This window comes from Petaurus breviceps, unplaced genomic scaffold (assembly GCF_028583685.1).
Source record: "Petaurus breviceps papuanus isolate PSGF00001 unplaced genomic scaffold, PetGlider_PUasm1.0 91041, whole genome shotgun sequence".
Lineage (NCBI taxonomy): Eukaryota > Metazoa > Chordata > Mammalia > Diprotodontia > Petauridae > Petaurus > Petaurus breviceps.
Genome location: NW_027187400.1, coordinates 3529738 through 3554048, shown reverse-complemented (window position 1 = coordinate 3554048; position 24311 = coordinate 3529738). Strand labels below are relative to the sequence as shown.

Below are 24311 nucleotides of genomic sequence, written 5' to 3'. Positions count from 1 at the left end.
CCCCCACTCTGACCCATCCTCCATAAGCCACCAAAGGGATTTTCCAGAAGCGTATTTCGAGCCTTGTTCCTCTACTTCTCAAACTTTAAGCGGCTGTCTATCTACTCTAGGAGCAAATAGAAAACTACTCTCTTTGCCTTCCCAGCCCCTCACAACCTGGCCCTGACTGAATGTTCCTTGTTTGTTATGTTCCCCTCCTCCGTGATTTCTTCCGGCCGCTCCGATGGTCCTTCACGGACAGCATCCATCTCCTGTCTCCCGGCCCACCATGCGCTCCTCCCTTCCACTTTCTAGAATCCCTGATTCCCTTCAAGAAGGTGCCCGGGCAGTACCTTCTACATGACTCCGCCCACCTGCCTCCCGTGCTGGTGTGTATCTCCCTCAAAAGATGACCGCCCTATCTGCTCTGTGTGGATGTGTGTACTACATGGATATATTTTACGTGTAACAACAACAAAAAGATATATACGTGTTGGCTTCCTTGATACTAGGTTTCTTGAACACAGAACATTTTTTTTTCTTGTCTGTACATCTCCAGTGCCTAGCCCAGTGCCTGTCCCATAGCAGGTCCTCAATAAATATTTGTTGAATAGTGAATTACACTTACAAGGTGGTTAACAAATGTGTTGAACTGAATTAAATGAGTCAGAAAAGGCCCATTAGCTTGGCCTGCTCATGTTGGGACAGATAATAGAGGAGGTCCCTAATAGGGAAGGACTGTGATCTAGTCCAATAGATGTCCAAAGCACATGGGACTTGGAATCCAAAGAACTGGGTTGCAGTCCAAGCAGTGCCATTTTTAGCTGTGTGACTGTAGGCAAGTCCCTTACCCCATCTGAGCCTTGGTTTCTCCATCTATAAAATCTGCCCTTGAAAGTTTGTTGACAGGCTCAAGTGAGATAATATATGTTAAGAGCTTTGTAACTATAGAGACTGCTCTCAGGGCATGTAAGAGGGGCCTGCCAGCAGAGAGTTGCTAGTGATTAAAAAAAAAATTGATTACTTTTCTTTCTACCTCCCCCACATTCTGGAGCAGGGGTGCATAAACTGAGTGAGCTGAGTACAAAACACAGCTGGGGTGTGTCTGGAAGAGGAGGGAACCAAGGGATCGACCTCAAAATATGAAGTAGTTTTAGAAAGAAATTTATTAGGTCATTCACTAGAGGAGAGTGAGCTGGGGAGGAGCTGTGGCTCCAGGAGCTGGCATCATATAGAATTTAAACTAGAGTTCCCTGTGCAGTTCCCACAGGAAACCAAAATCCAAGCTTGGGTGGACCCATCACACGTCCTGGGTGTGGTAACCCAAAACAAGAGTGATTTTGGTGGATCCAGAACCTGAAAGAACCCCAAACACCTCCAAGCCATCTCCCGCATTCCTAGAGAATTACTGGAGTCAGGCAACATTCTGGGTGTGGACGACCTTTCATCACAAAAAGTTGGATTTAAACAGTACAGTCACTTTTCCAAACAACATAAGAAGTCATTTTCCCTACAGGATCATTCAATCAACAAGCACTGATAAAGCACTTTACTGTGTGCCAGGCACTGTCTTACACCGCAGGGATGCAAAGAAAGACAAAATGATATTTTCTGCTCTCAAGGAGCTCACATTTGAATAAGGGAGACAGATCAAAACCAACCATGTGCAGATATGATCTGGACAGCGTAGACTGAAGAATGTCAGAGGAGAAGGGATCAGGAGGCTGGAGGCCAGGAAGGACCTGCACAAAGTGAGATTTGAGCTGATTCTTGAAGGAAACCAGAGAGTATGAAGGGGGAGGAAGAGGACAGACAGAATTCCAGGATGTGGGGATAGCCAGTGAAAAAGAACAGACACTGGATTGGAGGGCCATGTCTAAGGAGCTGCAAGAAGACAGGGGTTGCTGGATTGTAAAATACACTAATGGAGTGAAGTGTAAGAGTCAGTAGGAAGGTATGAAGGGGCAGGGTCATTAATAGCTTTCAGTGACAAATAGAGAATTTGATATTTGATCCTGGAGGTAATAGGAAGCCATTGGAGTTTGTTGAATAGGGGAGTGACAAGACCAGATCTGCATTTTAGGAAAACCATTTTTTTTTTTTCAACTGTGCAAAGGATGGACTGGAGTAGGGGAAGACTTAGGACAGGGAAACCGACCAGCAAGCTATTTCTTTTTTTTTTTCCTTTTTTTGCTTTTTGGTGACTGGCCCAGGGTCACGCGTCTAGTTTTTGTGTTAAGTGTCTGAGGCTGGATTTGAACTCAGGTCCCCCTGACTCCAGGGCTGGTGCTCTATTCGCTGCGCCACCTCGCCACCGTAGCAGGCTATTTCAGTAGCCCAAGTGTGAAGGCCATTCAAGGTGGGGGTCGTAGAAGTGGAGAGGAGGGGACACATAGGAGAAATGTTGGGAATGTAGAATGCCACATCTCTCAAATACTCCTCCTTCTCTCCTCTAACACTCCCAGCACTGTAATACTGGTCCTGATCTCATACGTGGGTTATTGCAATGGCTGCTTGTGGATCTGTATTCCGCAAGTCTCTCCCCACTCCAATCCCTCATCTATTCAGGTGATTTTTCCTAAAGCACAGGTCTGATCATGTAACTCCCCTTACTCAATAAACTTCAGTGGCTCCCTGTTACCTCCAGGATCAAATATAAAATATTCTGTTTGGCATTCAATGCCCTTTATAACCTATTCCCCTTCTACCTTACTTCCCAACATGTATATCTATTGACACTGGTCTCCTGGCTGTTCATGGAATAAGACCCTCTATCTCTCCAGGCATAGGGTGTTCTTTCTGATTGTTCCTCATGCCTGGAATGCTTTCTACCCAAACTAGGGACCTCCCTTGCTTCCTTAGATCCTAACTAAAAACCTGACCTTCTATAGGAAGCCTTCCCCAACTTCTCTTAATTCCAGTACGTCCCCCTGTTAATCATTTCCTATTTATCCTCCATATGGCTTGCTTTGCATCTATTTGTTTCCATGTTGTCTCCCCTATCAGATTGTAAACTCCTTGAGGGTAGGGACTGTCTTTTGCCTCTTTTTGTATCCTGAGCACTTAGCACAGGGCCTGGCACATAGTAGGTCCTTTAAAAATGTTGGTTGGTTGATCGATTACAACAAATTGGATGTGTTGAATGAGTGTGGGAGGAGTTGAGGATAGGACCTAGGTTGCAAATCTGCGTGAGTGGGAAGATAGTAGTGCCCTTGATGGTAATAAGAAAGTTTGGAAGAGGAAAGAGGTGGGGGTGTGGGTGGTGGAGATAGTAAGTTCATTTTGGGGCACATTGAATCTGAGATGTCTACAGAGCAATTAGTTTGCAAAAAGCAGTGGGGAGTAAAATGTAATTGACCTGACTGGAAGTTGGGAGTGAGGTTAGGACATGATGAAAGTCCAGCAAAGGAGCAGGCAGGAAGAGAACCAGGAGAGAGCAATCTCATGAAAACCTGGGAGGAGAAGGTGATCGGCAGTGTCAAAGGCTGCTGAGAGGTCAAGAAGGATGAAGATTGGGAAAAGACCGTTAGGTTTGGCAATTAAGAGATCACCAGTGACTTTAGAGAGAAAAGTTTCAGTGGAATGGTGAAGTCAGGATCCAGACTGCAGAATGGAAGGACAAGAAGTGGAAGGTGCTGGGGGTAGACACCTTTCTCAAGGATTTAGCCAAGGAGAGAGGAGAGGAATGAGATACTAGCTAGAGGGAATGGTAGGAGTGAGGGAAGGTTTCTGGCGTGTTTGTAGGCAGCAGGAAAGGAGCCAGTAGATAAGGAGAAATCGGAGATTAGAGAGTTGAGAGTCAAAGAGGAAGCAATCTGCTGGAGAAGACTGACCCCTCTGGAAGGCAGGCTTATATTGGCTGAAAGAATGTGGACTGTTTGTCCTGGAGAAGAAAAATTGGGGGGATAGTGATGAGAGATGGTGATGTTCAAATATTTGAAGACTACTATGTGGAAGATGTTGCCTTGACCTATCTTTTTGAGTTGCCATATTTTCTAGAAACCCTGAACCTGGAGTGTGTAGGAGGCCCTGAACATGTCAAGGATGAACCCCCCTTCCTCTCCCCACCGCCCTCCCAGCTGACATAATGTATTGTTCCATCCCAAGCTGGACTCCCTGTGTGTCCTTGGGAGTCAAGACAGAGGCCAACCAGTCTTTGCTAAACTGAGAAATTGCTTGTGCAGTTGGGACCCTTGTAGATAAACAGACCATCCTATCTTCATGGTCTAGCAGCTCCCAAGGGCAAATAATGGGACTTTTGCCCTCCCTTTTTGCTCCTTCCCTTTGGGAAGGGCTTTGTCTTTTCCTGCCTTTACTGCATCTTTCCCCCTCCCATGCCAAGCCCTTTTAGGCAGAGATCTCTGTTTTCCCTTCCTTCCTTTGTGGTACTGTCATAAATATGCAAGCTTCTTTTTTTTTTTTTTTTGGATGTGGAACTCTTTGCTTTGGCTTAGGGTTCCACATGCATGTTCATTTCTCTTGTAATAAACCTAGCTTTCCCACATGTGAAATTGATTGCCTGTTGACAAAGAAGATTAGCTTTGTTCTGGTTGGCCCCAGAAGGCAGAATAAGGAATGATGGAGGGGGAATTTGCAGAGGAAGAAATATTTTGTGGTGAGAGCTGCCCAAACGGGGCCAGGCTGCTGGGGAGGGAGAAGGTTCCTCCTTACTGGTGTTATTCCAGGAGAGTCTGGATGTGGGCTACCCACCAGGGAGGATTCTTGTCCAGGTAGGGATTAAGTCCCTTCCAACCCTGAAATTCTGTGATTCTCCGAGGTAGAAACCCTTGAGATGTGTATGAGTGACTACTATATCTTCAGGAAATTACTCTTCCCCACTGGAGGAAGATTTGTGTGCCTACCTGGGTTTCATTCAGCTCAGCTGGATACCCAGGAATGTGGAGATGGTTGGTAGACTGGCTGTGTCTATAAAAAAATGCAAAAGAGGGGCAGCCAGGTGGCTCATCGAGTAAGAGCACCGGCTCCAGTGTCGGGATGACCTGGATCAAATCCGGGCTTAGATACTCAGCACCACACCCAGAAATAATAACTGGCAGTGTAACCTTGAGCAAGTTACTTAACCCCAATTGCTTAAAAAGAATTGCAAAAGCAATCGATTAGGGAGGATTGGGAAAGGCTTCTTGCAGAAGGTGGGACTTCAATTTGGACTTGATGGAAGCCAGGGAAGTCAGGAGAACAGGAGGGAGAGTGATCCAGGCATGAGGCACAGCCAGAGAAAATGACCACAGTCAGGGATGGAGTAAGAGGCCAGTGTCTCTGGATCCCTGAGTAAGTGGAGGGGAGTAAGGTGTGAGAAGACCAGAAAGGGAGGAAGAGGCCAGGTTATAAAAGGCTTTACAAGCCAAACAAGATGATTTTATATTTGTTCCTGTTTAATCCCAGAGGTGATCAAAAAGTGAGGGGTAAACTGGTCAGACCTGGGTTTTAGGAATATCTGTTTGGCTGCTAAGTGGAAGATGGACCAGCAAGGGGAGAGTCAGAGGCAGGGGGACCAACCAGTTGGTTAGGGCAGTAGTCCAAGTGGGAGGTGATTCATGTGCTCTGGGACCCACATTTGATGGACTGCTGATTATGGGAATTAAGTGACATTTATCAAACCCTTACTTTAAGGGGCATCTTTCTAAATTCTGGGGGCACAGTGACAAAAATGAAACAATCCCCACCTATAAGGAGCTTTGCCCATTGGGGGAGAAAAGATAGGCATGAATAAATATATACAAGGGGCAGCTAGGTGGCACAGTGGCTAGGAGTCAGGAAGTCAGGAGTCATCTTCATGAGTTAAAATCTGGCCTCAGACACTTACTACTTGTATGACCCTGGGTAAGTCACTTCACTCTGCTTATCTCCGTTTCCTCATCTGTAAAATGAGCTGGAAATGGCAAACCACTCCAGTATCTTTGCCAAGAAAACTTCAAATGCAGTCATGAAGAGTCAAACAGGACTCAACAACAAGTACATATGAAAGTGTTTATTTTTAACCGGTTCTGTGATTTCAATGGTTCAGGGAACTCCCAGGAAAGAGCTTTATCTTTCAAGGCAGATCTGGACCAGTCCTATAAGTTATAGCCTCAGGGAGTTTCCTGGGGTAAACAGGTTAAGTGACTTGGCTAGGTTCACACCACCAGCATGTATCAGAGGCAGCATGAACCCAGAACTTCTTGACTCTGGGGTTAGTGCTCTATACAATAGACTAGGCTGTCTTTTATACAAAAATACACACAAAGTAAATACAAGGTCATATGGAGTGAGGGAGACATGAGCAGCTAGAAGAGGCTAAAAAGGCCTCATGTAGGAGGTGGTGATTAAGAGGGAGAGGTGAGGAGGGAGTAATTCTAGGCATGGGGGACAGGCAGGCTGTGCAAAGGCATAGAGGGGGGAATTAGAACATCACTTTGATGGAGGCAGCCGATGAGAAAGAGGAGGAGGAGGAACGTTCACCAGTGGGTTAAGGCTACCCCGGCTCCAGTAAATGCCATTGGTCCAAAGCAGCACTAGGTGACAGCCTATGGATAGCTTGACACCACTCATCCTCAGTGCTGAACAACAAAAAAACCCCAAACTGACAGGGAATCCTTATTCCTGTTGACATAACATTTTAAAGTTTGCAACGCACTTCATATATATACATTATTGTTGTTCAGCGTGACTGACTCTTTATGACCCCCTTTGAGGTTATCTTGGTTAAAGATACTGGACTTGTTGGCCATTCCCTTCTCCAGTTCATTTTACAGATGAGGCAAACAGGGTGAAGTGACTTGCCCAGGGTCACCCAGCTAGTAAGTGTGTGAGGTCAGATTTGAACTCAGGAAGGTGAGTCTTCCTGACTCCAGCCCTGGTGCTCTATGCAATGTGCACCCATTTGATTCTTATAACGACTCTGGGAGGCAGATGCTATTATCATCCCAATTTTACTGATGAAGAAACTATGAAGCATAGAAAAGTTAAGTGATTTGTCTACAGTTACACAGTGAGTAAATATCTGGAGCAGGATTTGAATTCAAGTCTTCTAGACTCCAGGCCCAGCACTCTATCTACTGTACAGTATTGATGCCTAGGTAGTAGGTTAAGATTAAGGTTAAGAATCTTCATTATCTTCAAAGGACAACACTTTTGGAAAACAACATGTTTTTAAGTTTCAGAGGTTATCAATGTTTAAAAAAAAGCAACCTAAAAAAATTAGACTAGCTAAAGAAAATGAATCCCATAATTCCCAGGGTCCCAACCCCCTGTGGCAACTGAAAGATCCAGCATGAATCAAAGCAGCAGAAATAGAAAGGCATCTAATTGTTCAGTAGAAGAGAAAAGAAATTCAGGGAGTCAGCTGTGGGGCTGAGGCCGCATCCCACACAGCTGTGATCTGCACACAGCTGAAAGAAGCCAACTTTCCAAGACGTTTGAGAAAGACGCTGATGTATTTGTACTTTCTTGGAGCAAAAACCCTTCTCTGCAGGCCCAGAGAGTAAATGAGGGATATTTTGGGACAGAAGTGGGACAGATGCTCTGCCTGCCCAACAATAGGTTGAGTTAGCCAATTTTAGTTAAAAAAAAAAAAACAACAAACAACTGAAATCAATCAAACCCTCTGAAACATCAGATGGAAAGAGCCTGAAGGCTCAGCAGATCTGGGGTCATTCCTTCACCAAGTTTTAATGGTCACTTGCTTTCCTGTGCCCTGAGCTTGGTGCTGTTGCAATGACAAGAACGGCTGTGACTTTGGTTATTGTTCAGCTGTTTTCAGACCTGTCCGACTTTTCTTGACCCCATTTGAGGTTTTCTTGACAGAGATATTGAAGTGGTTTGCCATTTTCTTTTTCAGCTCATTTTACAGGTAAGAAAACTGAGGCAAACAGGGTTAAGTGACTTGCTCAGGGTCACACAGCTAGTAAGTGTCTGAGGTCGGATTTGAACTCAGTCCTTATAGCAGTGAATAAAAGAGAAAGATACAGAATAAAGCAGTAAGCAGAACTAACCATCATGTGGATTGAGTCTGATGGTATAGGCAACATTCCACAGCCATAGCCCCACACCTTTGCAAAGAAGGGAAGAAGATACATTTTCTTATGTCTTTTTTTTTGGCGGGGGGGGCAATTGGGGTTAAGTGACTTGCCTAAAGTCACATGGCTAGTAATTGTGTCAAGTGTCCGAGGCCACATTTGAACTCAGGTCCTCCTGACTCCAGGGCTGGTGCTCTATTCACTGCGCCACCTAGCCGCCCCTCTTATGTCTTTTCTGGGGCCGAGCTTGGTCATTTTAATTACACAGCATTCAATTTCCAGTTTTTATTCTTTCTATTACATTGTTGTAATTGTAGCACATTTTTTTTCTTCAAGCCCTGTACAAAAGTCAAATGAATTGCCTTGGAAAGGAATAAGTTTCTCCCTCATAAGAGGTCTTTAAACAGAGGCTGGGTGACCACTTGTATAATCAATTCATTTGAACTCAGCAAACATTTATTATGTTTATCACATGTAAGGCACTGTGTTAAGTGCTAGGGAAACAAAGAGCCAATCTCCTGTCCTCAAGGGGCTTGCATTTTACTAATGCTGTATAGGAGATCCCATTTAATTACAGGTTAGTATAGAATATCTCCAAGGTATCTCTCAGGTCAGATTCTGTGGAATAGAAGTAGAATTAAGTTAGTAATAATACTCTCTAATACAGTCTCCTCTGCTTCATTGTGGTATACAGGTGACCCAGGGTCTCAAACACCATGCTACTGGTCCCTAAGCTTTTGAAGGTCTCATCAAGCTGGAGAGCCTTCAAGAATAGGCTGGTGATAGACTGGCTATGTGTCCATGGTTCCCCTGTGGTCCTCTGACTTTGAGCAAGAGTCATCCACTGTCTGGATCTCATTTTCCTCACTTGTGAAATGAGGAGGGAGGTTCGAATAGTCCTATGAATCAGATAATGAAGTGTCTCCTCAACAGAAAGGTGGGGGAACTTAAGGGGATTGGAATCCATAATCATATGGATTGTCTGAACTGCTTTTCTGTGTTTCAAAGAAAAGTGATTTTAGAGTAGTGCTTGGGTACCCTCTCTAGAGATGACGGTGGTATGGAAAACAAAAATGGCACGAGGAGAGTGAAGCTGATGACTTTGCACAGCTCGGCCTCGCTTAAATCCAATTCAGTACAAGAGAAGACATTACCTTCATGATGTCATTGAAAGATGGACAACAGCAAGGACAACAAAAACAGCAACATTTTTAAAAAATTAGTTAAGTTGGACTAAATGACCTCTAAAGTCCTTCTGGGTTCTAAATCTGTTCCAAAGAGCAGCCCTCAATAAGTTCAGACAGGCTGCCCATTGAGGCATAGAGGGGCTGTGGCTATATGGGAGGAGGGAAGACCCATATGGATGAAGCTGTAGGTCCTTTCAAATGAGACCCAAAAAGAATGTATTTGTGGGACACAGCTGACAGTGGAGTGAGCCCTGAATTTGGAGTTGGAGGATGTAGGTTTGGGTCCTTGCTCTGCTATTTGTCTGTATGACCTTGGACAAATCACTTAATTTCACTGGTCTTCAATTTCCTCCTCTGAAAACTGAGGAGGTTAGATCTTTCAGAACCCTTCCAGCTTTAGATCTGAGAGCCTATGAATAGAAATGTGGATAGTGGTTAACCTACATCATCTTGTTTGATCCTCAAGATGTCTCATGAGTCACCCATGTATTATGAATCCTCTTCTACAGATTAGGAAACTGAGGACCAGTAAGGTTAAGTGACATACCCAAGGTCACACAGCTGGTAAGTGGCTGAGCAGGAGCTCCTTGCTCAGGATTCTCTACACTGCACTGCTTTGCTTCTCAAAATAGCTCCTATTTAAAAGGCAGTGGCATACACCACATCTTCTGAGCCCTACGGCAGCTTGATGAGGTATTGTTACCACAATTGGCAATGGAGGAAACTGAGGCTCAGAGAGCAGAAGAAACCTCCTTATTGATATCTTATCCACCTAAAGTCTCTTTCTTCTACAATCTATTCTCTACATGACTCTCAACTGTTTTCCTTAAACAACTATCTGACCATGTCACTCCCCTACTCAATAAACTCTGGTGGCTCCCTATTGCCTCTAGGATGAAATAGAAATTCCCCTGCTTAGCTTTTAAAGCCCTTCACAAGTTAGCCTTAACCTATGTTCCTGGCCTCATTGCATATTCCTCCCCAATCTCCATTCTTTCATCCAGCCAAACTGGCTTTCTCTCTGTTCCCCCCACAGAGACCTCCATCTAGCATCTCCATGTCTTTTCACTCATTAGCTGTCCCCTATGTCTGGGATGCACGTCCTCCTTCCAGAGTCTTTCTCATCATCACCACCACAATCATCATCACCTTCATCACCACCATCATCATCATCACCACCATCACCATTACCATCACCACCATCACCATCATCACTATCACCATCATCATCATCTCATCATCTCTCAAGATTCAGCTCAAGCACCACCTTCTATAAAAAGATCTTCCTTTTTCTTACCCCCCCAACTGTTAGTGAATGCCCTCTTTGCTTAACTACCTTGCATTTAGCTTCAAAGATTTATTTGCATTTATTCTATATGTTACATATATGCATATGTACATATATGCATATATATGCATGTGTGTATGTATATACATGCTGCCTCTCTTGTACTGCATTTCAATTCCTGGAGGGCAAGAACTGCCATTTTTGTCTTTGTTCCTACCCCCCAATACCTTGCACAGTGCCTGGCACTTTTTTGTTGCTCAGTCGTTTTTCAGTTGATTCTGTGACCCCATTTGGGATTTTCTTGGCAAAGATACTGAAGTGGTTTGTCATTTCTTCTTCAGCTCATTGTGTAGATGAGGAAACCAAGGCAAACAAGGTTAAGTGACTTGCCCAGGGTCATACAGCTAGTAAGTTTCTGAGGCTGGATTTGAAATTCAAGAGAAGTCTTCCTGACTCTAGCACACTATCCACTTTGACACCTAGATGCCCTTAGTAAACACTTGGCAGCACTTACTTTAAGCACTCAGTAGGTGCTTACAAAAGCTTGTTGATCAACTGATTGACTTGTCCATAGTTAGACTTACAGCTTGGAAATGATGGTGCCATTTCTGACCCCTTCCAGTGAGATTTCTTTTTTTTTTTAAAGCAATCGGGGTTACACGGCCAGTTATTATTATCTTTCTGTGGGTACTGAGTATCGGAGGCCAGAACCAATCCCAGGTCTCCCAACACTGGGGCTGGCACTTTTACTCACTGCGCCACCTGGCCGCCCTTAAGCAATTGGGGTTAAGTAACTTGCTCAAGGTTACACGGCCAGTTATTTTGTGTGGGTGTTAAATATCTGAGCCCGGAATGGAACCCAGGTCTCCCGACTCTGCTGCCGGCACTCTAACTCACTGCACCACCTGGCCGCCCCACCAATGATATTTCTATATGCTAAAATACCTCTCTGAGTCCCACTGGTCCACTCAGGCTGATTGTGGAAATACTTAAAGGAGTCAGAAGGGACGTCAGAGGCCCATCCCTCCATTTTATGGATGAGGAAACTGAGGCTCAGAGAAGTAACAAGACTTACCCATGGTCACACAGGTAGTAAATAGAATGACAGATTCAAACCCAGGGCCTCATACTCTCAAACTAGTGTAATTTCCTTCATTGTCCTCTTCAGTCTCCTCTATGTGAATTACTTCCCCAGCTTGTCATCATCTCTGCTGCCATTCAACTTGAAGTTGAGCTGGAGTCAGAGCCACTGCCTTTGTGTGGGTGTTATTAAATAGGAGATGAGAGGGTCTAGGGAATAAGACTTGTTTTGACATTTTTAGTGATGTCTTTTGTTTTAATATTACTTTCATTTCTAAATATATATATATTTCCTCTTCCCTCTCCCCAGAGAGAGCTGGCCTTTGTAACAAAGAATGAGAGAGAGAGAGAGAGAGAGAGAGAGAGAGAGAGAGAGAGAGAGAGGGGGGGGGGGAGAGAGAGAGAGAGATAGACTAAGAGAGATAGAGAGAGCGCATCTTTCTGCCCCCCCTGGAAAAGGAGAGCAGGAGACACATTTTTTCACCTCTTCTTCAGGAACAAACTTGGTTCTTATAATTAATTACCTAGTGTTCAGTTTGGACTCTGTTTTTGCTTTTCTTCTATTTATATTGTTGCAACTGTGTGGATCATTTCTGCTTATTTCACAATGCATCTGTTCATATAATATTTCCATGGTTCTCTATATTTTTCATAGTTAGAGGGCCAGGCTTGAAGTCAGGAAGACCTGAGTTTAAATCTAGATTCAGATGCTTATTGTGTGAACCTGAACAAGTCACTTAACCTCTGTCTTCTTCAGTTTACTCAGCTGTAAAATGGGGATCATAATAGCACCTACCCCCTAGGGTTGTTGTAAGGATCAAATGAGATAACAGTAAAGCACTTAGTATGGTGTGATTGGAGCATAGTAAGTGCTATTAATAATCATTATTATTATTTCTAATGGTATGGCAATATTCCAGCACATTCGTGTACAGTTTTTTTAGTCATTCCCCAATTGATGGCCATCTCTTTTGTTTCGAGTTCTTCACTACCACAAAAAAGTTCTACTATTGATGTTTTTGGTGTACATAGGACACCAAATGGTGTCTATAAGCCAGCAGTGGATAGAATGTTGGATTTGGACTTGGGAAGATCAGTGTTCCAAATTCTACTTCAGATGTTTAATAGCTGAATGACCTTGGGCAAATCACTTGGGCAACCTCTCTCAGCCTCCGTTTCTTCATCTGTAAAACAGGGATAAAAGTGGCACCTACCTCACAGGATTGTTGTGAGGGTCAGCGGAGATCATATATGGAAAGTGCTCTGCAGCCTTAAAGTGCTGTGTTAATTCTGGCTATTATGACGATTGCTTTCCTTGGGAGTATGTACCCAGCAATGGGATCTCTTAGTCAAAGAGTATGAATAGGTAATTCTAACTGCTTTCCACGATGTTGAACCAATTCATAGTTCCAACCAGAATATATTAGTGTGCTTGTCTTTCCACAGCTCCCTCCAACACTGATTTTCCACCTTTTGCCATTTTTTCTAGTTTTATGGGTATTAGATGATACCTCAGAGTCACTTTGATTTGCATTTCTCTTATTGTAAATGATTTGGAGACTGGGCAGTAATGATGATGATAATGGTGATGGTGATGGTGATGGTGATTCCTGATATTTGTATGTTGTTGTTTTGTCATTTTTCAGTCATATCTGACTCTTTGTGACCCCATTTGGGGTTTTCTTGGCAGAGATGCTGGAGTGGTTTGCCGTTTCCTTCTCCATTTGACAGATGAGGAAACTGAGGCAAACAGGGCCAAGTGACTTGCCAAGGTTCACCCACCTAGGAAGTATCTAAGGTCAGATTTGAACTTAGGAAGATGAGTCTTCCTGATCTAGGCCCAGAACTCTATCCAGTGTGCCACCTAGCTGCCCAACATTTATAGAGGGGTTTAAGATTTGCTGAGTGCTTTACATGTACAGGGTCACATCATAAAGAAAAGGACCCAGGAATCCATTTTCTAGCTCTGCTTGCCTGAGAGCTAGCCAGGAACATTCCCAGGAATCCAGACAAATGACAGAGTTGAGTCTCCAGATTCTCCTCCCTCCTCTCTGCTCCTCTCATCTTCCAGCAAGAATAAAAAGTTCTTTGAACCTCTCACTGCATGTGCGATCTTTAGCAAATTACTTAATCTCTCTGGGCCTCAGTTTTCTCAACTGTAAAATAAAGAACTGGATGACCTTTGAAGGTCCTTTCCAGCTCTAAACCTCTCTCTCAGGTTCCCTCTTTTCCTCCTTCCTCTGGTCAAATGCCCGACTGATTCCTGCCAATTATAGAAAGTAAGAAAGCTCCCTGTGGTTGCATCTCTCTCCCCAGATACACCAAGATGAAGACAGCTACCAACATCTACATCTTCAACCTAGCCCTGGCTGATGCCTTGGCCACCAGCACACTGCCCTTCCAGAGTGCCAAGTACTTGATGGAGACGTGGCCCTTCGGGGAGCTGCTCTGCAAGGTGGTTCTCTCCATTGATTACTACAACATGTTCACCAGCATCTTCACCCTCACCATGATGAGTGTGGACCGCTACATTGCCGTCTGCCACCCTGTCAAGGCTCTGGACTTCCGCACACCAGCCAAAGCCAAACTCATCAACATCTGTATCTGGATCCTTTCTTCTGGCATTGGCGTGCCCATCATGATAATGGCTGTGACCCAGGCCCGGGGTGAGTATGTTGATTCCCCAGATTCCCTTGGAAATTTACCACCTTGTTAGGTAGTGAGTCCCCTGTTGCTAAAAGTGTCCAAGTCAATGGTTATGAGCCAGGCTGCAGAGAGAATATGGGCTCCATGTTGGGGCTAGTGAGAACTTGGCAAAGCATTGACCAATAAGAATGCTTGACTGATCAATGGATAATGCTGACTGACCAGGGAAGCATATGAGAAATAGGGCACTGGCCAGTATGGAGCTGGACAATCCCACATATCTTTCTCCTGGTCTCATCCTTGAGCCCACTCTGAGGAGACTTGTCCCTTGCCTTTGACTATGGGCTAGGGCTGAGAAGGTCCTCTTGTGAATCCCTGGCTGGAATGACTGTTTAGCCTGGGCCCTGGGATGAGGTGGCAAACTGCCAGTTGCCAGAAAAGCCCAGCTTGGGGTAGTGGGCCTCGTGGGGTGGGGAGCTGAGTTTCAGACAAAGAGATAAGTGAGACAGACTAACTCATCACATCCCGTAATTGTTGCAAAGTAGAGAGAGCGCTTGACTGGGAAACAGAAAGAGCTAGGTTCAAATCCTGACCAGAGCTGAGACCCAAGTGAAGAGAGATGTCTCTGAGTCATTTCAGGGAAGAGTCATGAGAATCCCATTCAGATAGTACTTTAAGTTTTGCAAAGCATCTGCCATACATGATCCCGCTTAGCCCTCATGACAAACCTGAAGGCAGGTAGTATTATACCAACTTTAGAGATAGCAGGATGAGGCTCCAAGAGGTTAACAGACTTCCCTGTGGCCACATAATTACTGGCTGATGCTCCTTAATTCTAGTACATTCTTTCTTTTGGTGATATTGGTCCTGTCTATACCTTGTTTGTACATAGCTGTTTGCATGCTGTCTCCTCCATAAGACTGTGAGCTAGCTCTTTGAGGTCAGGGCCTGTCTTTTCCCTTTCTTTGCATTCCCTAGAACTTAGCATAGTGCCTGGAACACAGGAGGTGCTTAATAAATGTTTATTAACTGGCTGATAGTAAGTATCAGAGTTAGGATTTGAATTCAGATCCTCCAGGTGGCCATCATGTCTCACTGGCTCTTCAGGGTAGCTTTGGACCAGTGACTTTCTCCCTACCCTCTGTGACGCTCTCATTATAGAGAGAGTGAAGCTGATGCCTTTGCACAGCTGTGCCTCACTTAAATCCAATTCATACACAAGTCACGACATCACCCATGATGTCATCAGTCCTCTTCAGAGATGAAGGACAAATAACAATGACTTTGAACAATGCCAGAGTGGCAGGTGCTTTGGGACAGAGCTGGAGGAAGACATGGGAGTGGAATGAATCCTGGCCAGTTAGTCAATAAACACTTATTAAAGCACCTACTATGTGCCAGGCACTTTGCTAAGTCCTGGAGGTATGACAAAAAGGCCAAAGACAGTCCCTACCCTCAAGGAGCTTACGATCTAACAGGGGACACAACATGCAAATAATTATGTACAAACAGGCTACAATACCAGATAAAATGGAGATAATCAATGAAGGGAAGGCACTAGAATTAAGAGGAACTGGGAAAGGCTTCTTGCAGAAGCAGGGATTTTAATTGGGATTTGAAGGGAACCAGGAGGCAGAGAAGAGGAAAGAGAACATTCCATGCATAAAGGATCACCTGTGAAAATGCCCAGTGTTGGGAGATGGAGGGTCTTTGAGGAATGAGAAGGACATCACTGTTTCTGTCTGGTGCTCAAGGGAAGAAGATAGAACAGAAAAGGCTGTGATGCCCCTCACCTACCTGAGGAAGGTGAGGAGAGTGCCTAAGTCCCCACTGCATGCATCATACCACGATGGCTCAATAACCATGGGTACAAGGACCCAAGATTGACTCTAATGGACCATAGACAGAGGGAAAGACACACATCTCTTCTTTCAGGGAATCACCTTCCCTATATATTTTTTTTTAAGCAATCGGGGTTAAGTAACTTGCTCAAGGCTACACGGCCAGTTATTTCTGGGTGTGGTGCTGAGTATCTGAGCCCAGATTTGATCCAGGTCATCCCGACACTGGAGCCGGTGCTCTTACTCGCTGAGCCACCTGGCCTCCCCTAAGCAATTGGGGTTAAGTAACTTGCTCAAGGTTACACGGCCAGGTGTTTCTGGGTGGGTGCTAAGTGTCTGAGCCCGGGATTCGATCTCCAGGTCTTCTCAACACTGGAGCCGGTGCTCTTACTCGCTGTGCTACCTGGCCGCCCCACCCTATATTTCTTTAGAAACCCATTGCCTTCTTATGTAATAAGCTCCCTGTCACTGGCAGTATTCTACTCAAGGATGGATAACCATTCCTTGGCAGTGGATATCAAAGGATGAAACTCTTCCATTGGACAGGATAGGCAATCTAAATGACCTCCAAGGAAACTTTCAACTCCCAGATCCTATGAGTCCAGATAACTAATTTCAGTGTTCCCTGTCCCTCAGGACGATCTCCCTTAAATATCACTTCAGTGCCCCCTCCTGAAGACCCATTCTATTCCTTCTTATTGGGAACCAGTGAGGAAAGACACCCATTGGATTCTCCCTTCCCCCATACCCATATTTATGTTAAGATACCAAAGTGGGGGCTGTTGTTCTCACCAAATATGGGGAGCTGGAAATTGGTTCAGACTGACTCTTCTCAGAGCTCATCTCAAAAGGCAATGGAGAGGGGCAGGATTGACTGCTGCTGCTGCCCACCCTTCCCCCAATTCCCACTGCTGATGACTCAGCAGTCATCAAGCTTTGCCCACCTTGCTAACTTGGCCTCAATGGGTAGGGTAGTGGGGAAGGGAGCGAAGAAGACAAAGGGGGCATCTGGGAGCAGCTCCAGTTGGAGATCAGCACTGCTCTTCTCCCCAGGCCACAGTATGCCCTGTCACCTGCCACAGTGTGTCTTGTCACCTGCCACAGTGTGTCCTGTCACCAGTCACAGTGTGTCCTGTCACCTGCCACAGTATGTCCTGTCACCAGCTGCAGTATGTCCTATCACTTGCTATACAAAGTGAACAAGTCACCTACTACCTGCAGTCACTGAGTGAGTCCCTGTGAGGTTCTGAAGCAGGCTCTCTGGAAGTGGCCCACACTGGTCACTGTCCTCAGCCTCTTTTTGTCCCTCAAGTTGACTCCATTGAGAAGCACCCAAATGACTCAGTAAACTTCATTGGCTCCCTATTTCCTCAAATTGCCCATTGTCTCAGATATTGCATCAAAAGCCCTTTTAGGGCCTGGCTCCAGCCCACCTTTCCAGCCCCGTTCCACTTTACTCCCCTCTGTACCCTCTGCCTGCTGTTCCACTGACACCACTGCATGTTCTCATCTTGGTGCTTCTACACAGACTACCCCTCATGCCCCCCAACCTTGCCATGCTTAGAATTCTCTCTCTTCACCTCCACATCCTAGAATCTCTAGCTTCCTTCAAAAAGCTTAAACATCACCTCCCACGTGAAGCCTGTCCTGATCCCTCCAACGACAAGTGCCTCCCCTCAAAAATGACCTCCACTTAATTTTGCATAGGTAGAGTGTCCCAAAAGTCTTAGTGCACTTCCCAAAATTATTAAAGCTAAGACTTTTGGGGCATGCTGTGTTTTATATATAATATGTAGCAGCTAGGTGATGCAGTGGATAGAGATCACTGGGCTTGGAATCAGGAAGAAGGTCTCCTTGAGTTTAAATCTGGCCTCAGACACTCAATAAATAGCTGTGTGACCCTGGGCAAGTCACTTCACCCTGTTTACTTTAGTTTCCTCATCTGTAAAATGGGCTGGAGAAGAGAATGGCAAACCACTCCAGTATCTTCACCAAGAAAACCCCAAATTGGGTCCAGAAGCATAGGACATGACTGAAATGACCAAACAACCACAAAATGTTCCTGTCTCCCCCTATAGAATGTAAGCTCTTTGAGAACAGGGACTTTTGTCTTTGTTTTCCCAGAACCTGGTATATGGTATACACTTAATCGATGCTTATTCCTGGAGTTCAATTCAAATCAGTAAGTTTTTTATTAAACACCTACTATGTACCAAGTCTTATGCTAGGGGTTGGGGATGCAAAGCAAAAAAGAGAAAGAGCCCCTGCCCTCAGAGAGCTTACATTCTGCTGGAGAGAGACATGTGCATAGAGAAATAAATACAATGTGCAAAAAGAGTACAGGGTCATTTCAAGAGAGGGAGAGAGAGGTTACAGGTGAGCCAGAGGATTGCAACACATTTATTAAGCACCTACTGTATTCCAGGCACTGTGTTCATTGCTGAGGATATGAAAAGAGGAAAAAAGTCCCTGCCCTTGATGAGCTAAAGGCAAACCATTCTAGGAATGAGGGCCCATCTACTCTGTGCCAAGCCCTGTGGAGAAGGAAGGAGGAAGAGGGATTGGGGAGGGGGGAGGGAGGAGAAGGAGAGGGTGTGGCAAAAGAGGTAGTAAGGAGCTGTTTGTCCTTCATTCTGAAAGAAGACCATGACATCAGGACAGCATGCCATGACTTGCAAGTGAATTGAATTTAAGTGAGGCCAGGCTGTGCAAGGTCACCAGCCTCACTTTCTCCTCCAGAGCCATCTGGGTCCAGTGGCCAGATAGCAATCAGGAGCTCATAGTCTAGCTGGGGAGACAAGGCCACAGAGTGACCTCACAGGCCAAATCTCTGACTCCTGAATCTTCTGTGAAGTTTTGAATGGAAATCCATCTCCAGGTCCCTCATGCAGTTGTCACTAGTCTCACAGACATCATTTGGACAAAATACCTGTCTGTATAATTTGGGGTCTGTCAGCCCTGTGTCTATAGAGAGATGAGTGGGGGCGAAGGGGAAGCAAACATTTATTAAGCCAGGCACTGTACTAAGAACTTTATAAATATTGTTTTGTTTCATCCTCACAACAGCCCTGTGAGGTAGGTGACATATTATCCTTATTTTATGGTGGAGAAAAGTAAGGCAGGTTAATTGACTTGCCCAAAGTCACATAGCTAGTTGTAATGGTAATGAAATTTGTAATGGTAAGTGTCTGAGGGCTGGATTTGAACTCAGGTTTTCCTGGTGCCTGGTCCAGCATTCTTTCTGCACTTGACCACCTATTTGTGTCTAAATGATGGGAGATAGTCCAGATACCCAGAGGCTCAGGATGCCCTGATAAGGGCTCTTGGCCTCAGCTGCAGGTGCTGGTCTTTTGTCTACTTTTTGCTTCCATTTTTCCTTATACACATGTATGGGATCAGACACGAGAATGAGAGTCTGAATGCTTTAGAATGAGGGATCATCATTGTTAGGGACAGGCAGGAAAGACTCCCTCATGAATTGAGTCTTGAAAGACTGGCGGTAGGGGTGGCTAGGTGATGCAGTCACCGGCCCTGGAGTCAGGAGGACCTGGGTTCGGATCCAGCCTCAGACACTTAATACATAAACTAGCCATGTGACCTTGGGCAAGTCACTTAACCCCAGTTGCCCTCCCAAAAAAATCTAAAAAAAAAAAAAAGACTGGCAGTGTTTAGCTAGACAGAGGGGTAGAGAAGAGGGACCTCTGACCCTCCCTGCTGAGTCTTTATGGAGACAGTTGGTAGGATCTGTGAGATAAGGGGTCCTCCCTGATTCATATGTCAGAAAAATCCTAAGTGAAATACTTTGGGATGTATGATGAGTGAATTTGCTGCTCCAACCCCAAGAACAATTGAGAAAATGCACCTCCCTCCCATCTTTGCATAAATGAGGCAGAAAATGCACCTCTCTCCCATTTTTTAAGGAGGTGGAGGACTATGGATGTGGAATCATGTTATCATGACTTGGCTAAGTTGGTTGCTTTTGCTGAAATGCCTTCTTTTCAATCTTTTTCATCCTTGTTAAAAGGAAAGGCTTCCCGAGTAGAGCACATGGAAGGAAATAGGTGGTTTTTTTTTTTTTGAGATGAAGGTGATATAAAAGACAAAATATAAAAAGAATTTATTTTAAGTAAGTCACCAGGAACGTTTCAGAGGCAACACGTTCCTGTCAGTACACATAATAAGCGCTTAATAAACGATAGTTGACTGACTGATTGACTCAATCTGCCTTTCTCTTCCTTGTCATCAGCTTGGGAGAGTCCCCAGCCCGTGGACCCTCTGGCCATTCCCTCACTCCTTGCTGCTGGAGGGCAGCGGTGGAGGCTGCGGCTGCCGATCTAAGCCCCGGTTTCTCATTCTTCTGCCTTGGTGACCCCAAGGCCGTAAGAGGAGGAAATGGTCACCCGCGAGGGAGGAACCCAGGCTAACGAACCCCCCCCCCCCCCGTTCCCGCCTCTGTGTGTGTCTGCCGAGCCTATTGGGTGATCCAGCTATGGGGACTGACCGGTCATTGGTCAGTCAGTCTCTTACCTCTGTCTCCCTTTGTGTCCCCCAGACGGGATGGTGGTCTGCATGCTTCGCTTCCCTACGCCCAGCTGGTACTGGGACACCGTGACCAAGATCTGCGTGTTCATCTTTGCCTTCGTGGTGCCCATCCTGGTCATCACCGTGTGCTACGGCCTGATGATTCTGCGCCTGCGGACCGTGCGCCTGCTCTCCGGCTCCAAGGAGAAGGACCGCAACCTGCGGCGCATCACCCGCATGGTGCTGGTGGTGGTGGCCGCCTTCATCGTCTGCTGGGCCCCGATCCACGTCTTCGTCATCGTCTGGACCCTCGTGGACATCGACAAGCGCAACCCGCTGGTGGTGGCCAGCCTGCACCTGTGCATCGCCCTGGGCTACACCAACAGCAGCCTCAACCCGGTGCTGTACGCCTTCTTGGATGAGAACTTCAAGCGCTGCTTCCGAGAGTTCTGCCGGCCCTTCCGCCGGGGGCCGCACCGCGAGCCCAGCAGCTTCAGCCGGGCCCGGGAGGCCACCATCCGCGAGCGCGTCTCCACCTGCTCTCCCTCAGACGGCCTGAGTAGGCCGGCCTGACTAGAGCTGGGCCCGGCCTCCCGGGCAGCCCCAGGGGCCGAGCTCCACTCGGAAGTGACCCAGGTCACCACTACGGAGTTTTAGTCTTGTGGTGGGTGGGGGTGGGAAGGGGGCTGGAGGAAATACCGGGGTCTTTACCCTCTTTGCCTCCCACCCCGCCCCACCTCCATCCAGAAGAAACTCACGCCCAACTCCCGAGGAGGTCCAACACAATTGGGGTTTAGGGTGGGGTTTTTTTGAGACCCCAGGGGCTTTGGTTAATATTTCACCTCCTCCCTGTTCTCTTAAATGCCCCCTTGCCCCCAAGACTTGGAATTTCCTGTAGTCAAGGAAAGGTGGACTCTTTCTTCTGGAGTCCATGAGAACTGCCCTGGAATTGCTAAGAACCTTAAACTGGGCAGGAGGTAGAAAGTAATGCCTCACCCCACCCCAGGTTCTACGTGTGGGACTTGGGTGAGAGGGTCAGGGGTCTCATTTAGTGCAGGCTCATCTATGAGGAAGTGGAGGGAATCATTTGTGGCATTATCCCTTTAAAGCTGGACTCTGGAGAAATCCTGTTCTCTTTCCTTCCCACCCCTCCCCTCCATATAGCTGAGGCCCCTTATCCATGGATTGGGTTTTTCCAGAATCACAGAATGTCAGGGATGGAAAGGACCTCAGAAGTATCTAGTCCAGCCCTGACCTGAATAGCAATTTCTTTGGTGGCACCGTGCCCAACAAGTGGCCATCCAGCTTCTCCTTGAAGGCTTCCAATGAAGGATTACCCACCACCTCCTAAAGCAGCTATTCCATTTGGGGACAGCTCTGGGTGGTGTGACTTTTTCCCTGACCTCGAATCTAAATCTGCCTCTTTGTAACTTACCTAATGGATTTTTTTGAGGGTGGAGTGAGAGGGAAGATTTGAGGCGAGAGAGACAGACAGACAGACTGACCTAGTCTGTCTCAGAATCCCTTTGTCATTGTTGTTCTTGGGTTGTTTTAGATCTGTCTCAATCTTCTTGACCCCATTTGGGGTTTTCTTGGCCAAGATACTGGACTGGTTTGACATTTCCTTCTCCAACTCATTTTACAGATGAGGAAACTGAGGCAAAACAGGGTGAAGTGACTTGCCCAGGGCCACCCACCTAGGAAGTGGCCAGATTTGCATTCAGGTCTTCTTGACTCCAGGTTCAGCACTCTATCTGCTGTGCCACCCAGTTGCCCCTTAGAACTCCCTGTCCTCTCCTTCTAGGCTTGTGAGGTCAGAAAACCTTACGTTGTGACCCTCCCCATAGCATTTCTTTCCCTTCATCATTAAATTACTGATGGCAGGAAAGGTGGTGGAGGGAGGGGGAATCCCTGGAGTAAGTGACTGTGGAGTATTTGATTTATTTTTTCTCCATCTTAATGAATCAAGTTTTAGATTTGCCCCTAACTCTTGCTACATGGCCCTAGACAAGTTCCTTTCCCTTTTTGAGCTTTAGCTATCCTTTCACTAAAATGAGGGGTTGGGATTAGCCGATCCTTCCATGTTCTAACGTTCATTTCTGTGATTTTCTTTCTCCAGAGAACAGAATTCCTTCCCAGATTCTCTCCTCCCCCTTCCTTGTTCTGCTCCTTCTCCCTTCAGTCATGCTAACTTGGGCTCCCATGTTGAAGTGTTGAGCTGACATCCTTGTAAAAACAAATTTAATTTTCTTCCTTTTTTGGGACAAATTGAGGTAAATTGACATTTTTATCTCAAACAGAAAAAAAAATGTGAACAATCCACTTCTCCTCTTCCCTTGACAGTCATTTCCGTGGAACAAAAGCCTTTTTCCCCTCGGTATCTATGGCGCTGTCACTCACCTTCGGGTGCTCAGGGGGCCAAGCACCCTGCTTGGTGCAGAAAGGCATCGGCAGAGTGCCAGCAGAGTGGGAGGTAGGGCAGCCTGAGGGGCAGCAAGTTGGGGGAGACACTGGAGCTCTCTCACCCGCCCCTCCTTTCCATATATGTGTGGGGACTGCTTCTCCCCCACACCGCATCATTGTTTCCTGAGTGTGGAGAACAAGGGGACCTCAAAGACACACTCTGAAGTAGACCATACGGGACCAGGGTCTCATCAATGGCCACCTCCATGTCTAATCTGACCAGCTTGAGCCATTTCCTTGGTTTCTCTTCTCTGTCTACAGAAAGACAAAAACTAATAGCAACCCTAAACAGAGATCATCACTCTCCTAGGTGAGATGATCTCTTGGACAAGACAAACCTCCCGGAGCACTGAATCCCATGGGATGAAACCCTAGGAATATGCTGAAACCCATCTGACTGGCAATCCAATGTCACCAGGGTGGAAGGAATTTCTGAAGGGCTATGACTTTGCTCCAATCTGCTGCTTATAAATTGCACAGCTCAAAAATAAATAAATAAAAACAGGTGAAAGGCCCTGCCTTGCCCGAGGCAAATGGCCTGAGGCAAATGGCCCGAGGCAAATGGCCAGTTTAACTGCTCACCAGCACCAGATGTGCCTCTGCTGCTGGATTTTATATTGCTTCTCATTCATGCTATTATTCAACCAGAGGTAATTATTGTGTGTGACTGGTCCTGGCTGCTCTTTCCAAGAGCTTGTACATGTGTATCTATTTTCTCCTTACTAACAGCTCTCTTTCAATGTATGTGAATAAGTTCAGGCCTGACTCTTTGCATTTGTGTGACTTTGTCCCCTCAAGCTACCAAGACTTGGTTAAGTCTCTAGGATTTTCTGCATATGGAGTTAATTCAGAAATTGCTGCCTAGACCAGGAAGCAGGTGGTGGGGTACAGAGTTAGTAAAGGTAATTGTGACACATTGGGCCATCGCCACCATGAATGAGGAGTTGTTGTGTCCACTGCTGGACTATTGGGCAGCAACTAGAATCCTGCGTTAGAGCTTGGGATGGGCTGGCCACACTCCATAGCTATGGTTGTGCCCAAAGGAGCTGGAAGGGGCCCAGCTGCCTAGTGACTGAAACCCAGAACTGGAAGCTTCCTTCCTTCTGCTGATTATCTCTCTTAATCTAGCCATTCATTAAATTCACCAGGGAGTTATTATGCCTCTGACAGAAATAGCACGAGGGAGCTCACTTTTGGTGCATTTCACTCCAGACCCCTTCCCCTGAAGCTTCCAGTGACATGATGGGCCTATCCCTGTATTGAGACAGGGGGGTAGGAGTGGAGAGAGAAA

The 24311-nt window shown here is 46.0% G+C and overlaps 1 protein-coding gene across 1 annotated transcript in view; it reads left to right on the top strand.

Annotated features, from left to right (window-relative positions):
- OPRD1 (opioid receptor delta 1) overlaps window positions 1–24305 on the top strand; it is a 52807-nt gene extending 28502 nt beyond the window's left edge. The window contains exons 2-3 of the mRNA XM_069078374.1: window positions 13866–14215; window positions 20589–24305. Coding sequence (XP_068934475.1) covers window positions 13866–14215; window positions 20589–21130 — 892 coding nt within the window. The 3' untranslated portion in view covers window positions 21131–24305. The remainder of the gene's footprint in view (window positions 1–13865; window positions 14216–20588) is intronic.
- Window positions 24306–24311: the final 6 nt, after the last annotated feature.